The sequence below is a fragment of the Berghia stephanieae genome, chromosome 3 (assembly GCF_034508935.2).
Source record: "Berghia stephanieae isolate SIO BIC M18660-M18661 chromosome 3, UCSD_Bste_1.3, whole genome shotgun sequence".
Classification (NCBI taxonomy): domain Eukaryota; kingdom Metazoa; phylum Mollusca; class Gastropoda; order Nudibranchia; family Aeolidiidae; genus Berghia; species Berghia stephanieae.
This window is the reverse complement of record NC_088362.1, coordinates 25,019,485-25,040,746: the sequence shown is the minus strand read 5'-3', so window position 1 is coordinate 25,040,746 and position 21,262 is coordinate 25,019,485. Positions and strand designations below refer to the sequence as shown.

The window sequence follows — 21,262 nt, the reverse complement described above, 5'->3', positions numbered from 1 at the left end:
TTAGGCAATATTGCATTTTTTCTTTTTTACAGAGACAACGCTGATAACGGCCAGGTACTCATTTTACACCTGAGTACATCTGGGATGATCGAAGGAAAGAGAGCTAGAGGAAGACAAAGAATGACTTATTTAAATAACCTAAGAATGGCCGAATGTGATTTTAAAAGCAACACAGATTTCAAGCGCACCACAGAGGATCGTGATTCTTGGAGACAGCTGACCGGCAACACGTGCTCAAGACCACAAGCCACGATGGATGATGATTACAGTGAGAGAATGTGAGTAAAGAGCCTTTTCCAAGGACTCAACTATGCACTGAGTGGGGCTTGAACCCAGGACCTTCCGATCCAAAAGTAAGTGTCATGCCTCACTAGATCACATTGCCACACAATTATAGGACGACAATACAAAATGAATTCTTTTAACAATGGAAATATCCGCGGCAAGACAGAACAAAATAGTAGTCCTTTTAAGCCAATAGACCCATGGAGAAGAGTTAATCTCGGTACCTATAGCATATATCCTCTTTTTGAAGTTATCTGATCATAGAGATGAATGGCGTACCAAGATCACCGATGTCTGGCACAGACTTGATACTTGAAGAAGAAATAGCATGAAACAGACAATAGCAATTGCTTGCTATCCTTTGGATAGGATGCTAGTCTATTGCAAAGTACTTTCTACCAGATCTAACAGATCCCGCTACCCAATCACTGCTGGGTAGACATGGGGATCAGAAAAAATTTAAAATCCCTGGGATCAATCTCAGTCCCTGCATGCAACAAGATGTGCGGCTATGTGGTCTTGTGGTATGACACTCACTTTCGGATCAGAAGATCCTGGGTTCGCGCCTCACTCGGTGCATAGTTGAATCCTTGGAAAAGGCTCTTTACTTACATTCTCTGACCATACTCAGGTGTAAAATGAGTATCTGGCCGTTAACAGCATTGTCTCTGTCAGAAAAAAAATTGTAAATCGCCTAACAGGCGTCATGTTTCGTTCTAAATGTTACGTGTTGCTGTTGGTCAGGGACCCCTTGTAAAGCGCTTTGAGCACATTTAGTGGATAATGCGCTATATAAAAGCTCAATTTTTTTTCTTAAAAGCTCAACAAGATATAGAATACTCGAAGTGCCCAAAGTCCAAGGAGGCAAATTCACCCCCGCCATTTGATGCTACATCATTTCTACTGATTTAATTATATTTGTGTGACTGGCTGAGAAAACCTGGAAAGAGGAGCAAATTTCATAATCGTTCTATATGCAGTGGTGTAGACCACATATTTCTGATCATTTACCACTTTACATTTTCTTTCTATGTCTATTAGAACCCAAGTTATGATTTTTTTTCTGAATAAAATTTGTTGCTATGGGAAATGCTTAATCTTCTATTTTGGCTCATATCTCAAATCGAAGCTTGCCGAATCGTCCCAGGTTTTCTCAGCCAGCCTCACATTTTCCAGTTTTCACTGACCAATCTCTGTCCCTTGCCGGCCCTCATGGTACCAAACCTCACACTCAGATCCATTGTCTTCAGGGCAGAGTCTTGTCTCTCCATTCGTCTGGTGGTCCTGCCTCTCAACGTGTCTTTCTCCTGGTCCAGGTCTTTGCGATTTTCTGCATGACAATAATTGTAGTAATGAAAAAAATATTGAGCTTAAAATTGAGCTTTATATAGCGCAATATCCACTAAACATGCTCAAAGTGCTTTACAAGGGGTCCCTGGTCAACAGCAACATTTAACATGTAGGATGGGACATGACGTTTGTTGGGCAATATTACAATTTTTCAGACGAAGACAACGCTGTTAATGGCCAGGTATTCACTTTACACCTGAGTATGATGAGAAAACATGAGTAAAGAGCCTTTTCCAAGGACTCATTTATGCGCCGAGTGCGAGGCTCGAACCCAGGACCTTCCGATCCGAAAACGAGTGTCATACAACAAGACCACATAGCCACATGAAGGAACATGTTGCTATTTGAAACTCCAAGGAATAAAGAACAATAAGAAATGAAATAGAAGCTTCAAATTATTGATCGAAGACGGATAATGTGGACGTTTAGGGTTTCCTCTTTATCAACAAATCATGATGAATGAAACACAAAGGATGACTATGGTAAGGCTATGTGGTCTAGTGGTATGACACTCGCTTTCAGATCAGAAGGTCCTGGGTTTGAGCCTCATTCGGTACAAAGTTGAGTCCTTGGAAAAGGCTCTCTACTCACATTCTCTCACCGTTCTCAGGTGTAAACTGAGTACCTGGCCTTTAATAGCGTTGTCTCTGTCCAAAAAAAATTGTAATATCGCCTAACAGGCATCATGTCCCATCCTATATGTTAAGTGTTGCTATTGGTCAGGGACCCCTTTGTAAAGCACTTTGAGCACATTTAGTTGATGTTGCGCTATATAAAAGCTCAATTAAAATTTCATAGTCGTAGTAATAAATTAGCAGGGGAGTAAATGAGGTCATCAACAATGGTAGAGAATCAATCCTGGGTGCCCTTGTCCACCCAGCAGTGATTGGGTAGCTGGGTCTTTTAGATCTGGTGGAAACTACTTGGCGATAGACTAGCATCCTATCAAAGGGATAGCAAGCAATTGCTATTGTCCATTTCATGTTAAAGAAATTGGGTTAAACTCTGACTCAATAGGTCTAAAAGCACTGAAGGACTGCGACCTAATTTAAACAGGAAGCATTGAACAAAAATGAAATTATAACAACTTCAAAACAAGAATAAAATTGGTGTTTGGGCTCAAAATCCTTCTTCAGCCAATATCCAATGCAAATTTCTGGAAGTGGGTGAATAAAGTTCATTTTATCTTATCCTAGGCATTCCATGAAAGAATATACATTATCCATCAAACAGGATGTCTGATGTCAACAGGAATCACCCATGTTGTCCAAGTGAGCAAATTGGGGGTTAATAATCTTAACCAAGAAAAAAACAAAAGCACCTGAAGCGGGACCTTCCAGGTCACAGTGCAATGCCTTAACCACTCGGCCATTTCAAGTTATCTTATTAATAAGACAAAAAAACAAACAGCCCTCTACTTCCATATAATTCATTTCATTTGTTGTTTTTTTAATGGTTAAATACAGACAATTATTCCACCCCTTGGTCTAAATAGTAACTTAAAATGATATCAAGTTTACAATAATAATTTTTTACGTCAGATTATAAATTGTTAAATTTTTCAGATTCTTTAAAAAGAAGTATCATTTGAATGTTTTCAAAGATGTCTTTCCTTCAAAGATGACGAAATAGGAATCGATTGAGGGGTAGAATAAATGAATTTTGTTCCCAACGTGCCAACCATCAACTCCAGTATCCTTAGACACAGCGTAACAAATAATCAAAATAAGAGAGAAGAATGAATGAACAGTTGGGCAATGAGCACCACGGATGTATGCTTGCCCATATGACCACTCCTGTAAAGACTGATAGCCTAAATAAGCTCAGAAGACACCAGCAAAGCATCATCTTTCAACTAAGAACACAACACATACCGCTCAACAACCATTTAAGCAAAATTACAAAAGATACATCCCCTTCCTGCCTCTTATGTCAACACCCCAATGAAAGAGTAACACACCACTTGCTTGAAGACCTGAGATGCGCATTCCTCTCACCAAATCCAAGCATCAGTAACACACTGTAACAAAAGACGTCTAACTTCTACATCATGGCACAAGACCAAAATGCTAGAGCTCAGGTGGTCGCTGGTTTGGATAAGTAAGTAAGTAAGTTCCAACGTGCACTCGCAACCTCATGCAGCGGTTGGGCACACGTCCAGAATTCCAAAAGACAAGAGTGTAAGAAATCGTATTTTATCCTCACCCTGATTGTTATCCACGTATGACTCCTCATCGCCTTGGTCACCTCTCTCCCCCTCCCTCTCCTCCTCTTCATCTTCTTGCCTCTCCCTATCTGTGCTTTGTCCGTCAACCACGCTGTCTTCTCCTTCTGTCTCCCTCCTCGGTGTCTCCTCCTCCTCTTCTAGCCTCCTTCTCCTCTCATCCTCATCTGTATCTCTCTCGACATGGGGATGGTGGATCTCATCTCGAATCTCACTGGTAAGACTTGATCCCTGGAGAAATAACATTATAAAATGAACATAAACTTGAGCTTTTTTATATAGCGTAATATCCACTAAAAGTGTTCAAAGTACTTTACAAGCAACAGCAACACTTAACATGTAGGACATGACATAACGCCTGTTAGACGATATTGCAGTTTTTTTGGACAGAGGCAACACTGTTTACAGCCAGGTTCTCATTCTACACCTGAGTACGGTGAGAGAATGTGAGTAAAGATCCTTTTCCAAGGACTCAACTCTGCGCTGAGCGAGGCTCGAACCCAGGACATGCCAATCCGAAAGCAAGTGTCATACCACTAGACCACGTAGCCGAACATAATAACATTGTGCATATATATAAACGTGCCAAAGTGATACTAAGGCTGCTGGAAGCTGTGGACTGTAAAAAGTAATTAACAAAAATGAATATAACAGCTTCAAAAAAAATAAATAATTACCAAACACAGAACGTTTTGGGCTCAAAACCCTTCTTCAGCCAGCATCAGCAAACAAAAATAAACAATAAAAACATAAATACATAAATACATTATAAAACAAAAACCTAGATCGCCGACCAGCCACAGACAATTATATAGATTTTTTGACCAATCAAAACACAGGATTTTTGACACACGCTCAAATTGGACTGGTCGTTTTTCACAAATAATAGAATGAATGAAGTTGATGTCTCTTTGCTCTTAGTTATTGTCTTTAGACTGCAAGTTTGGTGATTAGTTCTCATTAGATTCTCTCCGACAGACAATTTATAGTCTGAATAGATATAATTTAATGAGAACTAATCATTAACATGGCTGTCTAAAAACAATATCAATAGCTGAGTGACATCAATTTCGTTCCATCCATCTATTTTAGTACCCAATCTGACTGATTTAGTTGCTTTATATGAAGAAGAAAAATAAAATAAAACTGTGATGAAATCAATCAAATATGTATGGCTGGCTGAGAGATGCGCAAATTTCATAAATTGAGTTATGTATGCAGTGGTGTAGACCACATCTTTCTGATCATTTTCCACTTTAAATTTTCTTTCTATGTCTATTAGAAACCAAGTTATGATAATTTTTTTTCTGAATAAAATTTGTTGCTATGGGAAACATTTTATCTTCGATTTTGGCTCATTTCCCGAATCGAAATAGAAGCTTGCCGCATCTTCCCAGGTTTTGTCGGCCAGTCTCACATATATTTTTTTTTTTTAATAAAAAAAAAATTGAGCTTTTATAAAGCACAATATTCATTAAATGCGCTCAAAATGCTTTACAATGGGTCCCTGGCCAACAGCAACATTTAACATGTAGGATGGGACATGACGCCTGTTAGGCGAAATTACAATTTTTTTTCTTACATAGACAACGCTTTTAACGGCCAGGTACTCATTTTACACCTGAGTACGGTGAGAGAATGTGAGTAAAGAGTCTTTTCCAAGGACTCAACGATGGCACAAGTGAGGCTCGAACCCAGGGCCTTCTGATCCGAAAGCGAGTGTTATACCACTAGACCACATTATAGCCGCATATCTGTCCACTTACCAGTGTGGTCAGTCCCATGTTGTCAGTGTTCACGCCTGCCCGTTCCAGCAAGTATCGGCCAAGGAATTTGATGGGATTGGACTGGAGAAAAAAAACAAAGAAAAAAAAAGATTGGAAGAAGTGAGGAGGAAATAACTGATAGCTCAGTTGGTAGAGCACTCACTTCATATGCAAATTGACCAAGATCGATCCCAGGTACAGACGAGATCTTTTTCTGACTCCCCCTGTCCATCCAGCAGTGAATGGGTAGCTGTCTGTTAGATTTGGTGGAAAGTACTTTGCGATAGACTAGTGTCGTATCCAAAGGATAGAAAGCAATTGCTATTGTCTGTTTCACGCTATAGAAACCGGGATAAACTTCGGCTCCATGGCCTCATGGCTCTGAGGGACTACTTTTTATTTTTAATATATGTGAAAAGAGCACCTTCTAAAATGTGCTTTATTACACTTGAGCTTTTATATAGCACAATATCCACTAAACGTGCTCAAAATGCTTTACAAGGTGTCCCTGGCCCACAGCAACAGTAACATGTAGAACGAGACATGACGCCTATTAGGTGATATTACAATTTTTTCCGACTAAGAAAATGCTGTTAACAGTCAGGTACTCATTTTATGTGAGTAAAGAGCCTTTTCCAAGGACTCAACTATGCGCCGAATGAGACTCAAACCCAAGATCTTCCAATCCGAAAGTGAGTGTCATACCACTAGACCACAAGAAGACACTGTGAAGATAAAACAGGGCAAAGACCCAACGACAAAATTAGATCTTCCCATGTTAACAAAGACTTCAAGCAAATTCTATACTAGTACAAGTCAATTATTTTTGTAATGATCATCAGTTAAAAATACCAAAAAAATATGTAATGTGCAACCACATATATATATATGACCAAATAAAAGGGGGAGGGGGGAGGAGGGGGGGAGACTCTTTTTTTCTTTTACTTAAAAAGGTTGCCTTTATAAAGCGCTCTTTAATAGTAAATTTTAAAAAGTAAAGAACAATTTATTTAACATTTTAAAATTCTTTTTGTATTTTCTCTTTTCTTCAGTTTTTACTTTCTTGATTGTTTTTTGGGGTGTTTTTGTTTTATTGTCTGTTTGTATGGGGTTCTTTTTTTTTTTTGCTTGTTGTACATAAATTGTCAACCTTATCTACTAATGTTGTTTTTGTTTTTAAGGGTTTTACGGCGCTTGCAACACATTTAGGTCATATCAGCGTCAGTAAAAAGGAAGAGAATGGGATAGTTAAAAGTTCTAGAATTACAATTAAAGCGCAAAAGAAAAGGTAAGACAAAGGGGAACGGGTTCAAATAGGGAACAGATGTAGATTCCAAGAGCACACCGCCAAAGTACTTAGTTTGAGATCACCTAAAAGTCTCATCCAGACACAAGCACAGGTCCCAACTAAGAGGAATACACTCAAATGTTTACCAATCATATAATATAATATGTAAACTAAACATAATACAATGCATAACAGAGAGATGATTTACAAGGAAAAAAATACCATCTCCCAAAACTATAACTATACATTCGACTGTTTCCCTCCCAGTCAGGGAACTCAGGCAAGGATCAGGACAAAACTAAGTAATCTCATTCCAAGACAATGACAGGAAACAATTGGAAAACAGGTATGGGGGGATAGAAGACACAGCATGTACCTCCCTGCCCACTATGGGAGGTCAGGATCCCCACCCAGTATCTACTAATGAAACATTAAAATAACTAAAACCAATAATGTCAACGTATCATTTATCAAAACACAATATTTTCAATGTCTATATCAACAGTCTGTTGCAAACCTATTCATTCCTTGCTCCACTTTCATAGATTTAAAAACTACCCATAGGTTTCCACTGATTCACCAAGCTCAATGGACTTCTCAATGCTTTATTTGTTTGTTTGTTTGTTTTTAAGAGTTTTACGGCGCTTGCAACACATTTAGGTTATATCAGCGCCAGTAAAAAGGAAGAAAATGGGAAAGTAAAAAGTTCTAGAATTACAATTAAAGCACCCAAGAAAAAGTAAGATATAGGGGAACTGGTAACAAATAGGGATCAGATGTAGATTCCAAGAGCATACCACCAATGTACTTAGTTTGAGATCACCTATAAGTCTCATCCAGACACAAGCACAAAATCCAACAAAGGGGAACACTTTCAAATGCCAACATTATACATTCAAAATAACAAATATAATAATACATAACAGAGAGATGATTTACAAGGAAAAAAAATATCATCTCCCAAAACAATAACTATGCATTTGAAGGTTTCTCTCCCAGCTAGGACTCCGGCCAGTGCCAGGACAAAACCAAGTAATCTCATTCCAAGACAAAGACAGAAAGCATGTTGGAAAACAGATATAAGGGGATAAAAGATGCAGTATGTACCCCCCTGACCACTATGGGAAGTCAGGAACCCCACCAAGTCAAGGCTTTAGTTGTTCCCCGCTCAGGAATGCAAGTCACCTGTTGTACACTTTTTTTTGATACTAACACGCTTACAGTGCACTGCCACAGCCACTAGGCCACCTCACCCCTAATTTGAAAAATGATAAAGAAAAAATACAAAGACACTTCTTCAAGTCGTCATTATTAATCCGGGAATATCAAATTAAGAAATTAAGGAGCAGGCACCAGTGCAAGATAAAGATCTGAACAAGTGTGTATGAAAGGTGCCAGACAAAGCAAGAAAGAAAAATACAAGAAAAAAAAACATCCCAAAAAATCAGTCTCCCTTGAACGTCTGACCAGTCATCAGGAGGTCTGAGGTTCAATCCCCAGTCGAGATCGACTGATTTTTTGGGAAGTTTTTTTTTTCTTGTATTTTTCTTTCTTGCTTTGTCTGGCATCTTTCATACACATTTGTTCAGATCTCAATCAGGGGAAGAAACTTACAGATCCAGTTTCTCCCAGGGTCTTGAGTCCGTCTCTAAGTGCATCTGTGATATTTGCAACACCTTGAATGTCAGTCTGACCTAGCACGTCAAAAATTATCTGCCCTGAAACATAATGAGAGATAAGAAATATGTAAAAATTTTAACACATTTATTTCATTTCCAGGCAAGTAAAAGTGATTTGACCAAATATCCAGTTTTTTCATTTCAGAAATTCTATGCCTTTTGTTAAATCAAAAGTAACATATGACTGCTTTGGTCGCAAAAGTGTTCAACTCCAAGTATTTGCAGGTTTTTTTAAAAATTTGGCCATGATCACTCTTTAAACAATAATGCATGAAGTCTATAAATATTGGAAAAAAAAAACCATCAAATGAACATGCTTTATTTTGACATGTGACAAATCTGTTTTTGACCATTTGAATGTTATATTGTCTGTATTGTTTGTAATCTCCTTTATAGTTTGTTGTTGTTTTTTTTCTGAGTTAAACAGTTTGTTAATAAAAATAAGATTATAAAAAATAAAATTCCCTTTATTCATCCCCAAGGGGAAATTTGTCTTTAGGGTCTATTCCAGGGGAAAACTGGAATAAACCAGGCGTCAGCCGAAGTGCAGCACCGCAAAATGAGATAGGGCGAGGTGACTTGCTCAAGGCCACACAACGAGGTGGGTTGTCAAACCCGGTACCTTTTGGGTAAGAAGCAAAGACTGTACCGCTGAGCCACGATGCTCCCTAGGTAACACGGTAATCATTAAGTAACATATAATGATTTTCCAGTCTTTAAAACCTGACGACCTAAAGATACGAGTATTGTGTGGTCTCACTCAAAACGAGATGGACATTCTCACTCTAAACACATGTATGTGCGGCTATGTAGTCAAGTGGTATAACACTTGCTTTTGGATCAGAAGGTCCCGAGTTCGAGCCTCGCTCTGCAAATAGTTGAGTCCTTGGAAAAGGCTCTTTACTCACATTGTCTCACCGTACTCAGGTGTTAAATAAGTACCTGGCCATTAACAGCATTGTCTCTACCCGTAAAAAAATTGTATATCACCTAACAGGCGTCATGTCTGGTTCTACATGCTACGTGTTACTGTTGGTCAGGGACCCCTTGTAAAGCGCTTTGAGCACATTACGTGGATATTGGGCTAAATAAAAGCTCAATTTAAAAAAAAAAAATTTTTATGACACACCAGTAAGCTGTCCTGACACATTGCGATGCAAACGTTCAAAGAAGGGATCCATGTGTTGTCTTGTCTGTTTGACAGCTTCCTGTGCTTGGTCTGCCACATTGGCCCACACATTCAGCTTGCTCTGGCAGAAATACATCTTGGGAGGCGGTGTGACGTTTTCGTAGGGGATGAGCCAGTCTGTGTTGACTGAAATAAATATTGATACCAAAGTATTTGGTATTTAAATTAAGAGAAACTTTAAGACATAATTTTTTAAAAAGATATTAGAGCAAAAAAGTCTTTTAAAAGTAAAAGGATGGAAAGGGTTTTTGAAAAACAGAGGCAGAGGCGGTGATTAATCTCTCCATTCCTTTGATTCTTCTCCTATCTTCCTAATTTAGGATGCAAAATTAAATTGATATCTCATTCATAAAAATCCCACTAATTTCAAGGCTATGAGCTAATTTCAAGATATGAGCTAATTTCAAGGTTATGAGCTAATTTCAAGGCTATGAAAAAAATTCTGAATGACCCAATTTGTTACGGCAAAAGCTTTACCTCAACATTTCTACTACTTTATTATGTAAGGAATTAGAATTGCTCTTTGAATAATTCCACACAAATTTGATTTTATTCTAAACTGATATTACAAAATCTTCATTGCTTTCATCCAGAGGCAAGTAACGACACACAGCGTTTATTAAAAAAGAAATTAAAAGCCAAAGTCGTATTGCTGTCACTGATGCAAATGTTGCTGCTCGAAGCTCAAAGAAATAAATAACAATGTAAAATTGAAAGTAAGCTTCAATTTAATATATGATAACAGATAATGTGGACTTTTCGGATTTCCCCTTTATCAACAAAACAAGATGAATGAAACACTACAGACGATAATATGTGATAATGGCATTGTTAATTTGAATAAACAAAACCATTGGTGGGGTAGGAAGTATCAAAAACGTTTCTCAATTCCTGTCTGAGACAAATTTTAAAAATTGGATGACCAGGAAGATTTAGTTGTGGGAAAAGGAAAAAAGAAGTCCTTCAGAGCCATTGGGCTCATGGAGCTGCCGAAGTTTATCCCAGTTTCTATAGCGTGAAACGGACAATAGCAATTGCCTGCTACCCTTTGGATAGGATGCTAGTCTATCGCAAAGTACTTTCCACCAAATCTAACACTCAGTTAGCCATTCACTGCTGGGTGGACAGGGGGGTCAGAAAAAATCTGGACTGCACCCAGAATCTATTCTGTCTTTGATCCAGAGACGTAAGGAAGGAAGGAAGGAGAAATGAATGTCCTGGTCTCAATGCTGGCTTTTGTCATAAGGAAGCCAGTGAAATAGAAATGTTTTTTATGACACTAGTAAAAAGCCCGCAATTTCGTGGGGAAAGAACTATTTTCATTCGATATTGCCAGAATCATTTTCTTGATTAGCTTGATTACGATTAGATGCACATTTTAATCGATGTGCTTGTCGTCGGTGCTTTATTTGGCATGATTTTAGTTTATCAGTCAGTAGATATCAATATCAATAAGTCGCAAGTCTTTACCACGCTTTACTTGGGAGTGCTTTGCACTACCTTCAATACTTCACGAATTAAAATGGCGGCCAAGAATCAAAACAATGGTCAAATTAGGACATCACGGTTTGTTCTAGAGTTTTTAAAACGCTTTTATATGATGACAAATGGAATAAATAAACGCCTGACAAAATATCAACGGTGAAAATACAAATTGAATGAATACTGGGGATGTAGAAGCTTTCGGAATGTCTCCCCTTTACTTAACTTATGTGAGGTCAAATGAAAATCTGAAGCGGACGCGAAAAATATCATGTCCCCCAATCTGTCTACTTTTGGTTTGTTCAGGCTAGAAGCTAGACAGATCCAATTGACAGTTTGCCGACAACGTTTAACTAAATATTTCCCAGGGCAATAATTATCACATCGATGGCATAAAAACGACAGTAATATCAGCAGTAATATTCGCTGATGTTGTTAATCTGTGAAACTTGTTTAAAATTTCTGTAAATCCGAATACCGTCATGTGATCAAGTGAATTATATCACTGTGAATGCCACGATTTGCTGAAAAATGCCAATCTGACAGTTCCCAGCAAACACCCCCCCCCCCCCCACTTTTCTCAGGAATTTCTCACTTGATGGACACCCCCCCCCCCTTTTTTTTTTCTTCCACGCAACCATATTCCAAAACACACACACACACATATGTATACACCACACACACACACACACACACACACACACGCACACATAAACATACACGCAATGAGAACACACTACTACATAACACTGATCACCGCTAAATCAACACAACGGAAGTAAGGACTCTACTGGACAGATAGAGTTGAGGGTGTGGTCATGAGGTGTTAGTGTCTTCAGTAAATTTTTTATGATATCTGTTTGACTTAACGAACTTTCAAACTGACTTTAAATTATAAAAGGAAATCAAGTTATCTGTTTATCTATCTGTAGAAAATACATTTCTATTTTTCAAATCTTTCAGTAGAGTTGTGCGCGTATCAATTTTTTTATTGACTCAAAAAAGCACAATGTTCTCCACAAGGCTATATTTTTTAAAGAAAGGATTGAAGGAAACTAAGTAAGGATCAAAGCATAAGACTTTTCACTCACCATGGTTATATGATCCAATCAGACCTGTAGGGGTAGAAAATTGCATACTGGTCAAGACGGATAGTTGAACCATCATCTCCATGCCCTCCTCTGGTCAAATAAATGGTGTGTAAATAGAGGTTTTAAATAATCAAGATAATGGTCAAATTGTGTGTAAATAGAGGTTTTAAATAATCAAGATAATGGTCAAATTGTGTGTAAATAGAAGTCTTAAATAATCAAATAATGATCAAATTGTATGTAAACAGAGGTAAATAATCAAATAATGGTCAAATTGTATGTAAATAGAGGTTTTAAATAATCAAATAATGGTTAAATTATATATAAATATAGTTTTTGAATATTCAATTTATGGTCAAATTGTGTGTAAATAGAGATTTTAAATAATCAAATAATGATTAAATATAGTAGAAAAATGCATGAACGGCTTTGTAACATTGAAAATAATAGGGTTGAAAAAATTTCAGAAAACAATTTTAAAAATCTAGATCACGTTATCTTCAAATAAAAAATATTTTTTTGTTCTACAATGGAAGACATAATCAAATCTGAACATATTTTATTTATAATATTTTAATGTATTTTAGCCAATACTGTAAATTGCTGCAGGCATTTGGTATTTATAAGAGGATTTCATATTCTACATGGTATGCAAATTGCAAATAATTCAACCAGGCTTACCTGAAGTGGCAAGAGGTACAAATATGTCAAACTGCCCACCCATTTCAACAGGCAAAATATGATTGGACAAGGCTTCAAAAAATTCACGTGATTGGTCATCCTCCTCGTCGCTTAAAGAGTCAAGGGTCACCGTACATCCGTGGGCTAAAAGGATCTCGCTAGGCTCATTGCAATGACAGAAGAGACCTATACTCCTTTTTAAAAAAATAAAAAAATTTTTAATAAAATTAAAATGATATAAAGAAAGAGAAAAAGCCCATGAACTCTAGATAGAGGTCAACTACAATTTGTAACTTTTATGAGACTTCTGGTCTTTATTTTGGAACATCCTATCGTTTAAATAAAAGTTGAGCTTTTATAGAGCGTGATATCCACTAAACATGCTCAAAACACTTTACAAAGGGTCCCTGACAAACAACAACACGTAACCCGTGCTCAAAGAGCTTCACAAGCGGTCCTCTAGCCAACAGCAAAGCTTAGCATGCCTCTTAGGCAATATTTCAATGTTTGTGTACAGAGACAACTCTGTTAACAGCCATACTCATTTTACACTCAAGTACGGTGAGAGAATGTGAGTAAAAAGCCTTTTCCAATGATTCAACTATGTGTCAAGCTACGGGTCCGAACCCAGGACCTTCCGATCCAGAAGCAAGAGTCATACCACTAGACCACATAGCTGCACATCACAAAATTTGACAAAATATTGTTGTTTTAGCTATAAAAACTTAATGCTGGGTTGTCAAGCTTGTTTTGCTGAACAAAATTATCTTATGTATATCATATACTTTTATTCCTTTTGGGCCGAATTTGATGCTTCGAGGAAAACAAAAAATGATCAGTCAAGGAGAGAATTAACTCACTCAACCCTAACACCGAAAATATCCGTAGTTTTACCTGGGTTACTTTCACCCCATTCCAATTTATTACCTTTTTCTGAGACAAATTACAGGAGTAGTATCAAAGCTAATGATTTTAGTTTTTACATGTTAATGATAGTTGAATAAAACTATCTAATCTATGTACATGCTCATTTTAAAACATTTTTTCCAATTTTGAAAAGTAGCAAAAATCTCTAGGATTAAGTAAGTTAAAGAGACACTTATATTAGTAAAAAAATCCTAATGCTTGTAGCACTAAAATGAAACTAACTGTGCATTCCGGCCTTCCAACACCTCCTCCACTTGCTGTACAATGGACCTAGCCGTCGTCCCTTCATATTCATACACTACTGGCAACACACCAAAAAGGACTGCATCCAGAAGTAACTGAAACCAAAAATACTTTTTTAAATCAATATTATTCCCTGTAGAGTCAGCTTCCCAAAAACTGTCAAATCTATTTTTCTTAAATTTCTTTCATTCAAAATACCAAAAAAAAATTGGAATTTTAAAAAAATAAACTGTTTTTAATAAAAAAAATAAAAATTCCCTTTATTCATCCCAAAGGAGGAAATTGTCTCTAGGGTCTATTCCAAGGGAAGACTGGAATAAACCAGGCATCAGCTAGGACTAGGAGGCTTGCTCAAGACCACCCAATGTAGCGGCGGGTGATTGAACTCAGTACCATTTGGGTACAAAGCAAAGACCATACCGCTTAGCCACGCTGCTCCATATAAACCAAAAATGCTTAGACATAGCCATATCAAATGTACATTCTGAAAACAGTCGACCAAAGATGTCTTTGCCAACTTTTAGTCGTTGCCACCAATAAATTTCAAAAATATGAGTCTGATTGGTTGGGTCAGACTAAAATTAGGACAAGTAAAATGAAAAATAAGCAGCAATGGTATCAAATGTTTTCATGTATCTCCAAAAAACATTCACAGCCATCTTAACCCATTTTTCCCAGAAAGTTCCGCTTATGGCACAACTAAAACTCTCTTTATTATTCTCAAAGGGGGGCTTTATAGAGCTTTTCTTTTAATAGAGCTTTTCTATAGTGCAATATCCACTAAACAAGCTCAAAGCGCTTTACAAGGGATCCCTTGGAAACAGCAACAACATGTAGGACGAGACATGATGCCTGTTAGGTAATGTTACAATTTTTTCGGACACAGACACTTGAGTATGGTAAGAGAATGTGAGTAAAGAGCCTTTTCCAAGGACTCAACTATGTGCTGAGCGAGGCTCGAACCCAGGACCTTCCGATCCGAAAGCGAGTGTCATACCACAAGACCACATAGTCACATTTGTCTTCAGGGTCTATTCCAAGGAAAGACTGGATTACCCCAGGTGTCAGCCACAATGCAGTGACCCAGAGTGAGCTAGGGCAAGGTCACTTGCTCATGGCCACATAGTGCAAAGGGTAGTTGAACTCTGTACCTTTCCGGTATGAAACTAAGACTACACCACTGAGCCACACTGCCCCTCATAGTCTCAAGCTGAACATTGATACATTTAAAGATGCACTACAAACTAAAAGTATCTGGAGATCGTCATTATGACAGCATGAATGACCATGTAAAACTATCAACCCATGTAAAACAAAGTAGTCCTTCAGAGCCATTGGGCCCATGCAGCTGGAGATAATCCTGGTTTCTATATTGTGAAACGGACAATAGCAATTGTTTGCTACCTTTTCAATACGACACTCGTCTATCGCAAAGTACTTTCCACCTGATCAAACAGTCCTTGCTACTCAATCACTTCTGAGTGAACTCCACTTCACCCAGGATTTACTTCAATCCCTTTGCTAGTGAAGCGAGTGCTCTACCAACTGAGCCCCCCCCCCCCCCCCCCCCCCAGGATAAAGCAACAACAACAAAAAAAGTAGTCCTTCAGAGCCACCAGGCCCATGCAGCCAGAGTTTATCCCAGTTTCTATGGCGTGAAACGGACAATAGCAATTGCTTGCAACCCTTTGGATAGGATGCGAGCTATCGCAAAGTACCTTCCACCAGATCTAACAGACCCAGCTACCCAATCACTGCTGGGTGGACAAGGGGGTCAGAAAAAAAAAAATCTCGACTGCACCTGGGATCAATCTCAGTCCCTTTGTTTGTGAAGCGAGTGCTCTACCAACTGAGCTATCAGGACCCCCCCAGATGTTTTCCTTGCCCTACTCACCTCTGCAGCCGGTATCCTAGATGAAATGATGATGACTCTAGGGTTGGTGGACGTGATGCGACCACCGATTTGTACTTGTCCCTGCTGGTATGCATGAAGAGTTCCTTTCACAGGCGATGAACGGAAACTGTGAAAGATGAAAACAAAACAAAAAATGAATGTAAAAAAACTCACAACATCAACCAGCAGGATATAACGTAAGACTTTAGCTTTTGTATAGCGTAATATCCACTAAACGTGCTCAAAGCACTTTACAAGGGTTTCCTGGCTGACAGCAATGCTTAACATATAGGCAGTGACACGACGCCTGTTAGGCGATATTACAATTTTTTTCGGACAGAGGCAACGCTGTTAATGGCCAGGTACTCATTTTCTGCCTGAGTACAGTGAGAAATGTGAGTAAAGAGCCTTTTTCAAGGACTCAACTATGCATCGATCGAGGCTCAAACCCAGGAACTTCTGATCCAAAAGAGGGTGTCATACCACATAGACCACATAGCCGCATATAACGAAACAACCTTGAAGATTGAGAATCTGATTAATACAATTTAGTGAGAACTACTCATAAAAATGGCTGGCTAAAAACAATAACAAAGAGCTGATTGACGTCAATTGCATTCTTTCTATACAGTATAAATAGAATGAAGTTAACATCACTCGGGTCTTTGTTATTGTTTTTTGCTATCCGCATTTATGAGTAATTCTCACTAAACTGCATTAACCAGACTATAAACGTTCAAGGTTACACATAGTTTTGTGTGTTGTTCCGTTATACTTCCGGATGGGAATGTTGTGAGCTTCTTAGCCAAGCGCATACTATCTATAGAGATTTCTTCTCTCCTCACCTCTTCATGACGGAGGCAGTTGGTGGCATCCAATCCGTGTTCACGAGATCATGGAGTCGTTTCTCTTCGTGGTTGACGGCACTCAACTGATCTCGTAATGTTGACTTATTGGCTTTGGGCAATTTGTAATCTTCTCCAGACTGGTTGAAAGGAGGAAGAAATGTTTTTTAATGGCTACTGTTTTAAGTGTCTTAAAAATGTCATAGCCACTATCATCATATTCATTATCACTATCATCACCATCATCATTATCACCATCATCACCATCAACATTATCATGATCATGATCACCATTATCATCATCATCCTCATTATCATCACTACCATTCTCATCCTCATCATCATTGTCATCATCTTCATAATCCTCAAATAATAAATATAGGTAAAATTTCGATATCAATTTTTTTTTCATAAATTATTATCATCAAAATAATAAATCTTCATTATACATTTGCTTTGCTTTTTTTTCTTAATTAGGGCCATTGTTGTTGCTATTATTACCATGTTAATTTATATGACAATGCTTTTAAATCCCTCCGGTTCACATAAATGTTGAACGCTATAGAATTAATGGATTCGAGTATATTTAGTTATGACCAATTTGTCCCAATGAAAGATATTTTTTGTCAAGCTATAAACCTATTACACCAACTGTCACCTCTTTGGTCAACAAGTGAGCGAATCCAACATTACAAAAAGGTTTTGACATATTTATTGAGATGCCAGTTTTTCTCATATTAGACCTGTTTTATCTATTAGAGCATTTATATAGTGCAATATCCACTAAAAGTGCTAAAAGCACTTTACAAGAGGTCCCAAGTCAATAGCAACACTCAACATGCGGAACGAGACAAGATGCCTGTTAGAAGATATAACAATTTTTGCTGACAGAGACAACACTGTTAATGGCCAAGTACTCATTTTACACCTGTGGTGAAAGAATGTGTGTAAAGAGCCTGTTCCAAGGACTCGACTAAGCACAGCTCAGTGGGACTCAAACCCAGGGCCTTCTGATCCGAAGACGAGTGTCATACCACTAGACAACAAAACTGCATATTTAAAGATCATTCTTTAATTTATTTATTTTTAACTACAAGGGTTAGCATGAAATATGAAACACGGTCACTGTATGCTGAATGAAATTTGGTGTGAAAATTTTCTTTAAATGTGGAAAAATGTATAAGTGAGTTTTTTTTTAATTATGGAAGAGCCTACTGATCCTCAGGGGTCCTGATAACTCAGTTGGTAGAGCACTCACTTCACACGCAAAGGGACCTGGTTTGATCCCAGGTGAAGTCGAGATTTCTTTTTCTGACCCCCATCCCTCCAGCAGTGATTTTGTAGCTGGTGGTACTTTACGATAGACGCTTCCTATCCAAAGAGTAACAAGCAATTGATACTGTCCATTTAACGGTATAGAAAATGGGATAAACTCAAGATCCATGAGCCTGATGGCTCTGAAGAAATACTACTGGTCCTTAAACCTGTCTATGTGTTATTGTCCAAATATCAGATGACTAAAGCAGTACAGATCACTCTCACCCCATTATCACATCTTTCAATTATAAATAATTACTTCGAAAAAAATAAAATAATGCATACAAAATAAATTCACAGGTGAACAAACACATACAGTGAATTATATCAAAGGTGATTATGTTTTCTGACTCTAAATAATTTTCATATAAATCTAAACACGCATGCTTATAAATGAATCTTTACGTAATATGACATTCAACAATGAATTCAAATACTCTGTGCATTATATTTTCATTTTAAATAATGAAGGAAATGAAACGATGGCTTCAATTTCATCATCAAAGACAGATAATGTGAATCATTCACCTAAACGACGCCATTCTCACATCTCTTATCCATCCTTAGTGTTTCATTCATCGTGTTTTGTTGATAAAGTGTTGTGCGGCTATGTGGTCTAGTGGTATGACACTCGCTTTCGGATCGGAAGGTCCTTGGTTCGAGCCTTGCGCTCGGCGCATAGTTGAGTCCTTGGAAAAGGCTCTTTACTCACATTCTCTCACCGTACTCAGGTGTAAAATGAGTACCTGGCCGTTAACAGCGTTGTCTTTGTCCGAAAAATTGTAATATCGCCTAACAGGCGTCATGTCCTGTCCTACATGTTAAATGTTGCTGTTGACCAGGGACCCCTTGTAAAGCGCTTTGAGCACATTGTGGATATTGCGCTATGTAAACCTCAATTTTAATATTTTTTTTTAATAAAGGGGAAACCTGAAACGTCCACATCATCTGCCTTTGTTGAATAAATTGAAGCTTACATTTCATTTCCTATTGTTCTTTATTTCTTGAGCTTCAAGTAGCTACAGGTTCATTTTACTCTCATTTCGCTTGTTGTGTTTGCTAGTTTGTTTTAGTTTTGTGCTGTTGTTGTTGTAATCATTGTTGTTTTTGTTGTTGTTTTTGTTGTTGTTGTTTTTGTTGTTGTTGTGTTGTTGTTGTTGTTGTTGTTAATGCCTTCATTTGATTTGGTTTAGTATTTTTAAATTTTCATCTTCAATTTTTTATTTTTTTTGGTTTGTTTATTTTGTTTTTGATTTTCTTTTGTTTTTTAAAAATAATTTTTAAGGTAGGCGGAGCAATGTGAATGTAAAACGTCACATTAATAAAAGATATTTACATATCCACATGCAGAACCAGCTTTTAAAATCAAATCAAAATCATGACTATCTTGAAAATAATTCTAAAATTCAATTTTGTGTACATTTAAAATAAAAATAAAAATACATAAACAAAAGTGAAAACAGCCCGGATTATTTCCTGACTCAATATGAAATAATTTAAAATAAAAGAGAAATCAAAAATTAAAATCAAAGGTTGAAATAAAAGCAGACATTAAATACAACTATTCATATAAAATTCGTAGAGGGGATATAAAACCTTAGATTTGACAGTCCATACTGTGGAGTTTGGTTTTAAGAACGGCTGAAAAAATTAGAGAAAAAAATGTTTTCCTTCTCTGCTTCGCATTGGGTCCAATATGTTAATATGGTATTCTGTCAGAATGAACTACACATAGAAAATTTATATTGTTTTTTGTTTTTTGGCTGAAGAAGGGTTTTGAGCCCAAAACATCCCATGTTTGGTATTTTGTTCTTTTTTTTAGCTGTTATATTCATTGTTGTTAATTACTTTTTACTGAAATCGATTTCAGTCTGTTGATTTTTCTTTACATATCTTTTTGGATGATACTGACGAGGTGGCAGTATAAAAAAAAAAAAATATATATATATATATATATATATATATATAAATATATATATATATGAAGATTTTTGTCTAGGATTAAATTTTGGCTATTACCGTATCGAATTTGTGAATTAAATACATTGATGGACAAATATAACCATTTTTGCTTTTGAAGTAAATCTCATCTATCTCATGTGAACTAAATAAACCAATTTGTGACTCTGTCTTCTACGTGTACCCACTCACATCTTGCACAAATTTGAATATAACAGTTGTCCATTACTCGGGTGGAACATTTCAAAAATGTCTATTAGAGTGGACGCATGATTTCAAAAATGATAAAAAGTTCAAAGAGGATGAATATCCAAAAATTATTGCTATAATTGAAATGTAGAAATAATACAAATAAATATAGTAAGAGAAAATGAAGTGTGTAAAATTTTATTTTTATTCTCTTTTGTCTTCTGGCACTTTCCTACTATTCAAATCCAAATAAATATAAGTTTTCAAATAGAAACAATTTACATTTTCAAAAAGTGTGTATGAAACAGTGCCAGACAAAGCAAGAAAGAAAAAAAATCTCTGACGTCTGACTGATGGTCAGGAGGTCTGAGGTTCAATCCACAGCCGAGGCTAGCTAATTTTTTGGGATGGTTTTTTTTTTTTGTATTCTTTCTTGCTTTTTCTGGCACTGCTTTGGAACCTTATCTTACACCAGTGCCTGCTCCCTAGTTTCTCATTTTACATTATGCACCATACATAATTTGAAGCATTTAATTCCCAAGCAGACCAAACAGATTCAAATTTTCAATTCTAATCTTGAAATATTGGTCGCTTAACAGAACTCGTTCACAACCATGTGGATTGTACATTGCTTTATGACGTTATTCATTTAACGTTATTTGTATGATTTCAGGACAATGGAAACATGAACATATCAAATGCTAAGATTTTAAAACTTAAGACATAAATAACAATATTGCTATTCAATAAACAGTTAAAATAGTGATAACTGCTTCTGAACAACATTCTTGTCTATCACAAAGCTCTGCCGTTTTAAAGAGTATTATAAACGTTACAGTTAAAAAAGAATTGT

At 37.0% G+C, this 21,262-nt stretch overlaps 1 protein-coding gene across 3 annotated transcripts in view; it reads right to left on the bottom strand.

Moving 5' to 3' along the window:
- LOC144967418 (epithelial cell-transforming sequence 2 oncogene-like) overlaps nt 1-21,262 on the bottom strand; it is a 58,539-nt gene that overhangs the window by 27,099 nt on the left and 10,178 nt on the right. For all 3 annotated transcript variants that reach the window (XM_078904588.1, XM_078904589.1, XM_078904590.1), the window contains 10 exons: nt 16,945-17,084; nt 16,100-16,226; nt 14,185-14,300; nt 13,036-13,229; nt 12,355-12,444; nt 9,722-9,907; nt 8,528-8,631; nt 5,626-5,706; nt 3,841-4,090; nt 1,473-1,615 (listed from right to left, as the gene is read on the bottom strand). In XM_078904588.1, coding sequence (XP_078760714.1) covers nt 1,473-1,615; nt 3,841-4,090; nt 5,626-5,706; nt 8,528-8,631; nt 9,722-9,907; nt 12,355-12,444; nt 13,036-13,229; nt 14,185-14,300; nt 16,100-16,226; nt 16,945-17,084 — 1,431 coding nt within the window. The remainder of the gene's footprint in view (nt 1-1,472; nt 1,616-3,840; nt 4,091-5,625; nt 5,707-8,527; nt 8,632-9,721; nt 9,908-12,354; nt 12,445-13,035; nt 13,230-14,184; nt 14,301-16,099; nt 16,227-16,944; nt 17,085-21,262) is intronic.